Here is a 7,330-nt window from a genome sequence, read left to right as displayed (position 1 = left end):
AGTGAGTAAACCAATCAATGGGGGTAAACAAGCCTCTTCTAACTAATTTGAATGAAATGTGGAACCAATTTGGGTCCACAGTTCTTCACAAGGCACAAGCCCAGCTGAGTGAAAGAGGGGGGATCGCCAGATGACATTGACTTATACATCTGTGCTTATGTGTGTTTGTGTGCACAAGCTTCAGGGGAATGATACTTTCTCCTCTTGCATCACCACTGAGCTGTACTGAGCACACACCAGTGGTGGTCATGGCGTACATGGCATCGTTGTAGATCTGTGTGCGTCAATAGCGAGGATATACACCGCTCTGAGCCAACGCTTAGGGGGTGGATTTGTCATCAGTCTTTATCTCTTCCCTTCTCTCTGAGGCAAAATTCACTATCCGAAGCACCTGGGGTCAGACCCCCTGTATAGCCCAATGAGGTTAGCAGAATCCCTGCCAGGGACATTAAAAGAAACAATCTGTTTGGACTGGAGGGGGGCTTATTCAACTCTGTACAATAATAAACGCAGTGAGACCTACCACAGAAGCCAGTTGTGGTGGAATATCTGAGAGAAAGTGATATTTAACATGTAATCATCAACTCTATGTGTTTACATAATATAAAGTATGATATAAAGGTGGGGGAGTTGTCCAAGTCTGAATGATTTTCTAAATGTACTTTTCTATCTTAACTAAAATGCTAACATATATTTTACACAATTTGTTTGACTATAAGCCAACAAACTTAAACCTAAACCATGAATAGCAACTGAAAATTCTAATAAATGCTTTCTAAATCTATTTATAACATAAATAACAAACATAACATAGAACATGGCAGTTTTTTTAGCATCACCAATTTTCACCAAAGGAATCTGACAGATTTTTTCTCACAATATCTTAATTATAGTATATATAGGCTTCTATATATAACATATTCAATTTAGTGTTTAATATGGTGCAGAAAAAGCCTCATAAATGTAACAATGTATTAAATGCATCTGAAAATCAGTTTCATGGGACAAATATTTTTCTCTTAACATAGGTCATTTATGAAATCGCTCATGGGACCCACTGCAATGTCCCAAAGTTCTGTTGCTGCAACTTTTTTTGCAGTATCCTGACAGAGAGACAGCTGATGGCAACATTGAGATATATTGAATAAAACCCGCCCTATTTGCAGTGTCTCTCCAATTGTGAGAATCCACCTCCCATTTAAGGAAATGAGCACATCCTGTTTTTTAATAGTCTTCCTGTTGAAAGGATCATACATGTGATTTGTGCAAGCTGAGGCAGACAGTCAGTTTGTGTCCAGGATTAAAGCATAATGGCCCACGTATCAGCTACAAAACCAGTTGGGACTCTTCTGTTTTGGGGTAAGTGGAATCAGAACATTTAAACTAAAGGCAGACTGTGTTTTTTTACTTTACTTGAAACCTAAAGTCAAAGATCCAAAAGAAAATATTTGTAAACATGCAAAGAAGTACTGTGGCTATCTTCAATGTTGTGAAAATTTGATGTCATATAATCTGACCTCTAGTGGAGCAAAATATTATAAATTACGAAAGACCCTATTGGAAATTTCTGCTTTCAAGACTAATCAAATATTATATACAAATATCATATGAATAAACATGCCTTAAGCAGAGTAAATCCAGATATGGTATATATGAACAGAAAGCTAGTCAGGAAATGAATTTCAAGAACCAACTGGACTGAACAAAGGGAGGATGTGCAGCTCCTTTAGTTTCATCTCCTCCCTTCCTGACACTTTTCCATTCCTGTTAATATTCTTCTTACTGCTGGTATATGTTGGGTTTTAGTCCAAGTGAGCAGCGTGCATGGGTTTGTAAAAATAACTTATGGTAACTGTATTGCAGCAAAAATCAGTGCTATTTGACTTACATAACTCGGTATAACACAAGTAGAATAGATTTGTTTAATAGTATAAAACATTTAACTTGTAATAGATGTGTGTTTAATACACTGTATTTCTTTTTTTTTGATAGTATGTCTGAATCTAATGGTCACAGGTCTGCAGACGTTGCTTCNCATATGAATAAACATGCCTTAAGCAGAGTAAATCCAGATATGGTATATATGAACAGAAAGCTAGTCAGGAAATGAATTTCAAGAACCAACTGGACTGAACAAAGGGAGGATGTGCAGCTCCTTTAGTTTCATCTCCTCCCTTCCTGACACTTTTCCATTCCTGTTAATATTCTTCTTACTGCTGGTATATGTTGGGTTTTAGTCCAAGTGAGCAGCGTGCATGGGTTTGTAAAAATAACTTATGGTAACTGTATTGCAGCAAAAATCAGTGCTATTTGACTTACATAACTCGGTATAACACAAGTAGAATAGATTTGTTTAATAGTATAAAACATTTAACTTGTAATAGATGTGTGTTTAATACACTGTATTTCTTTTTTTTTGATAGTATGTCTGAATCTAATGGTCACAGGTCTGCAGACGTTGCTTCCCAATGGACAGAAACACACAGCGGTGAGATGTGCTGAAATTGTCTCCTGATAAATGCAGATTTCAACATATATAACCATATAATAATATAAATCATAATTCTTTTACTTTTTCTGTTTTATTTTTAATTCTCTGTTGTTGCACAATTATTTCGCTGTTGTGGTATTTGACAATACCATTCTAGAAGCAATGTGCCAAAAATGAATTTCGTAAAATTACAACGCCCAAACTCATTATTTGATCAATTATATCATTTACTATCAATTATGAAATAGCTCAGTATCTCATCAATAATTATTTTATTCTTCTGTGATTTAGAGGCAAACTACGTCTACTCCACTGACAGAAGAACAAACCCTGGCATACACCAGAGCAGGTGAGAGACACAGCTGTATAAATATGTTGTTTTTGTGCGTTTCTGATTTTATTCTCAAATAAACCTTGCTGTGAGGTTGCTTTTAGTATGGATTCAATTGACTTCATTTGTTGCTTTATCAGTGAAATACTTTTTTTGTAATGTGCACACTGAGCAGCTGTTTTTCTGCAATGTCACACTATGTGTGGGTTTAAACAATGAATAGTAAACAAAAGTTTAGTCTGACTTTTACAAAGCTGATTGATAACAGGGCATATGAACATTGTGCTGCGGTTATACAATGCAGTGACTTCCACTCAGCTTTTTGTAATATTTATCTTGAGAGAAGAGTCTCTCCCGTAAAGAATAAATCTTAGTTTTTGAATAAACACAAGCACACAGAGGAGGTTTGGATTGGGTTCACTTTCGCACCCTGCAGAAAAATATAGTCTTATTCTGTGATTGTCACAAAATAAGTTTTCATGAAGTAACTTTACATGAAACATGTTTACAAATAATGCTGTTTCTCTTTCTTGAGCTTTAAAGGACACATTATGCTTTATTAAAGGTATGGGTACCGTTCTGCTGCATATTTTAGTCACATGACTAAGGGCACTGCATGGTGTGCAGGTTCCTTTGCTCTTGGGCAGTTAGACCTGATGCCCAGCAACATGAGGCCTCGAGACACTGGCCCCTCTGTAATCCAGAACAATACATGGAAGCATTCCATTATAGGCTTAATATTGGTGCAGTTAAAATCAGGCTCATATGGTCAACATGGGAACCACAAGACTAAATGTGTTGCATAAACTGTTCCAGTCCTCCCTCATCCTCAGATTCGCTTCTTTTGAAGTGAGTGAGAGTTTGTTTCAACCGCAGCGGGGTTAAAACAAAAGTTTGGCCCTTCAAGCACAGATGGGTAACTCTGATTATGCCGTTTCCCGAACCTGAGCTGTTTCATCTGACCCAGTTCTTCCAATGCTACACCCTGCTCTTCCCCTAAACGCTGGCTTATGTTTCCTGTTTGGAAACAGATGCGAAAAACACAAATAAATCAGAACCACTGTGCCGGCGAGGAATCAACCTGAGAAGAAATTAAGTGTTTTTTTAAGGGGGAGACCCGTTTGCAGATGTACATCTGGCCTGGGTGTGCTCCACTCAGATCCGCGCCTCAGGGAATCGCTGTCATCTTTTAAACACGACCGTATTTTATGACAGCAAGTCTGACTGAGAGAGGGAGAGGGAGACGGCCAGAGGTGGAGCCATATTACGTGGGAAAATGAAAGAGTTGTACTGCGAGAACTCGGTCAGCAGAGTCTGAACATCTGCTGAGCGCGAGTCCACAAGTGGTGAGGGCGCATCACATCACGCGTTTCCTGTTATGCGTCGCGTCGCGTCTTGCGGTGGAAAAGTTCAGGCGTTCAGCGGCGGAGTGAAAGCGGCTCGCCGGCCCTCTTTTGCTCTGATATGAGGGCATCGTTAAGCTTCTTTGGAGTGTTTCTTTCTTTTCTCTGTGGTAAGTTTTGTGTGTGTGTGTGTGTGCGTCGGTAGACTGAAGTTCGCTTTTAGCTATTATCACATCAGAGAAAACAGATGCAGTACACAAACTACAAATGACCAGCATGCAATTTTACTAAGTTTAAGTTCATTTTACTAAACGAGTGTCTAAGGGTGATATGAATCACTCTTAATGATCAAACAGTGGGTTTTATTTCAACATGAAATTCTTATCTTTACACGTATAAATGTATAGCGCCTGTAGGCGTATTTATTCATTTATTTATATGTATGTATGCATTTATTTTTTACTTCTTCATAGCCTGTATTTATTTATTTTAATAATGTTTTGATTTATTGATGTGATAATGCATGTATATGCCTATATCATGTTTTTTTATTTACATGTATATGTTTTAGATCCTGGCCACGGAGAGAGAGACACATTCGGTAAGTACATTTGTTGTCATAGAACGTATACAAGTCATGATTGAATGCTAAAAATGATCAGCTTTGACAGCTGGGCTGTAACAGTTGAATGATACTTGACTACATTGTGCACATCAACTTATTCCAACGTCCATTATTATTGTCATTTCATTCACCTTCATTCATCTTTCAGAATGTGCCAACAAGAACGTCTGTGATACTTACTGTTCATTCTGTGTGGACTATTCATTCAGGCCTCAGGAATGCTATGAATTTCTGGTTATTCAATCTTGTCAATCTAGTTTTCAAATGGCTATGGATGACATGAACAGTACAGACTGGTGTTCATTGGAAAAAGTAAAGAGGTACATTCTAACAATTTAGCGTTATTAAATGTCATACATAACTTTAAATTTAATTTTAATTTTTTTCTGTCTCCATGGCAGTGCCTACAACAATTTCACCTTGTGTACCGAGTCTATTGCTGACTGTTTCCTGCTTCCCTGGCCAAACCGTTTTGTTGAAGACAGGTTTGTGGATATCCACGCCACCTATTTTCAAGAATGCCCCACAGAGGCGCTGAGAGACCCCCCTCCCAAAATCGTCCTGGCCCTAGTCATGACCCCCATATGCCTTATCCCTGTTATGGTGGTTTTAGTGGTTCTGAAGACCAAAAATGGAGACATGAGGGCCTAGACAAGATTCCAAGAAGCATTTCTTGTTATTCCTACTTTGTTTCTTGCTCATTTGGGATAGCATCCCACTTACGCCTGAGGACAATATCCTGGCCAAAAACTGACCCAGTGAACACCTGATCATCTCAAGGTGTGAATAAATCAGAATGGAAGATGCTGTTTGTTCAACAGGGATCTAATGGAACTCATTAATGGTTTGAAAACTGTATTATCATTAACTGACAGATCATTGACATTTACTGCCGTTGTGATTACTATCACATCTTCGAAATGGCACTTTGTTTTAAAAAATGGCAATTTTCTGCTTTTAAATCTATTGAAATGTGAAAAGGTTCAGTTGAAGTAGTAAGACATATTGCGTACATAACCAGATGAAGACTTAAAGCAGAATCACAGACAGTCCACTTTATGCACTGTAAGAAATATTTTAACCCATGTGTTTCAATGTAGATTTTTGTTGTTAGTTTAGTGACAAGAGCTATTTAGCTGGCTCGGATCATAACAAAGCCTTGACACAAGTCATAATGAATGACTTTTAAATTTATTATGACAACTGTTGAGCAATTAAAAGCTAATTAGTCCATTTGTATGCATGACGGAACAAAGCCAGATGAAAATTGCATTCCTTTCAACTGGCAGCTTATTGATTGTTTATTTATATAAGTTAACAGCAAACACGTCTGTGAAGGAGTAAAAGACACTGTTGAGTTGAGAGGGACTAAAGGAATGATATTATATACTATATGTTGTCCTATTTACTAGCATCTTTATTAATGTTAGAAACTCCACCCCAAACTCCTGCATAGCAAAACTTTAACATCATTACTGTATCAATGTAGTCACATGAATTGCATTGTGGATTGTTTTGTGTATCATAATTACTTTGTGTAAAATGGATTATTTCAATTGAAGGGCAGCAATTTTTCATATTGTTTGTATTTGTCAGTTACAAGATAGCCGAGCCAATTTTAATGGCATTTATTGACTTTTTTCTTTTTTATGTCTGAAGTGTTTTGTTTTCTGTGGACGTACCAAGCACTTGCAGAACCACTTTCGAGCCTGTGAAGTATAATTGTATACTTTTTATACCTCTTACTTTGTTGGAACATAATGTGTTTTTTATATAATTAAACCATGTTTTACCAGCAATGTTTCACTGTGATTGTAGTAAAGATGGGGTTTTTAATTCATCTTACGAGTAGCTTACATTGTGTTCTGTGTCGCTCCATCACATGAAAAATATAGCCAGATGTTGCCTGTTTGTTAAACAGCTCAAACATTAAAGGGGTCATGTGACACGGCTGAAATGAATATTACCCACCTTACTTGCGTATACATTTGGCGGTCTTAGTCAAATCATACCACGAACTGACGTAGATTTGTGGGGGTGGTTACACGAGGCGTTTCAGGCAGGTCTGGGTGAAAAATCACTTTTATGCATCTTTTGTTCCGACACTTTAATTTTTGCAATTTTACGTGTCTATAATACATGCATGGGCAACTTATAACACACCAAAAGCACGTATTCGTGCCATATGACCCCTTTAAACTACATTCAAGCCCAAAGTTACAGTCACACTTAGGAGGGACAGGAGTGGAGGAGGAAAAATGCTTGAGTCAAGCAGCTGTTTATATACTGTTAGACATTACATCTCTTAAAACTACAGGGTCTCATTTTTTTAAACTAGAAAAGAATGCATTCAAAACATATTTTACATGACCAATGTATCACATTGAAGAGCAAATGCTGTTCAGTGTACAATAATTTCATGCTGTGTGTAAAAGACTCTTTAAACACAGAAAAGAACTAAACACATACCTAACAAAGTTTGTTTGGACTCAGCATGGCAGGGTGTGGTGTGGAGAGAACATGAGAATAATCAGGAGAGA

General features: G+C 37.5%; 1 protein-coding gene across 2 annotated transcripts; it reads left to right on the top strand.

Annotated features, from left to right (window-relative positions):
* The first annotated feature begins 1,226 nt into the window (after positions 1 to 1,226).
* Positions 1,227 to 6,673, top strand: ramp2 (receptor (G protein-coupled) activity modifying protein 2). 2 transcript variants are annotated; one of them, XM_057345845.1, is made up of 6 exons: positions 1,227 to 1,359; positions 2,424 to 2,488; positions 2,783 to 2,840; positions 4,737 to 4,766; positions 4,939 to 5,110; positions 5,192 to 6,671. In XM_057345845.1, exons 1-6 carry the CDS (start codon positions 1,311 to 1,313, stop codon positions 5,439 to 5,441), a joined length of 624 nt encoding a protein of 207 aa, XP_057201828.1. In that variant the 5' UTR covers positions 1,227 to 1,310; the 3' UTR covers positions 5,442 to 6,671. The 2 variants fall into 2 exon arrangements, with proteins under 2 accessions (XP_057201828.1, XP_057201829.1); XM_057345846.1 differs by lacking the exons at positions 1,227 to 1,359; positions 2,424 to 2,488; positions 2,783 to 2,840 and adding an exon at positions 2,847 to 4,335 and having other exon boundaries at positions 5,192 to 6,673.
* The last annotated feature ends 657 nt before the right edge of the window (positions 6,674 to 7,330 follow it).

Source organism: Triplophysa rosa, linkage group LG11, assembly GCF_024868665.1.
Source record: "Triplophysa rosa linkage group LG11, Trosa_1v2, whole genome shotgun sequence".
In the NCBI taxonomy this organism is placed as follows: Eukaryota; Metazoa; Chordata; class Actinopteri; order Cypriniformes; family Nemacheilidae; genus Triplophysa; species Triplophysa rosa.
This window is presented reverse-complemented; position numbering and strand designations above follow the sequence as displayed.

Excerpts from the sequence above, each read along its gene's own strand:
- ramp2 (XM_057345845.1), top strand. The coding sequence starts at position 1,311 with ATGGCCCACGTATCAGCTACAAAACCAGTTGGGACTCTTCTGTTTTGG. Across the intron at positions 2,489-2,782 it reads ATGGACAGAAACACACAGCG|AGGCAAACTACGTCTACTCC; the intron begins GTGAGATGTGCT and ends TCTGTGATTTAG. Across the intron at positions 5,111-5,191 it reads TCATTGGAAAAAGTAAAGAG|TGCCTACAACAATTTCACCT; the intron begins GTACATTCTAAC and ends TCTCCATGGCAG.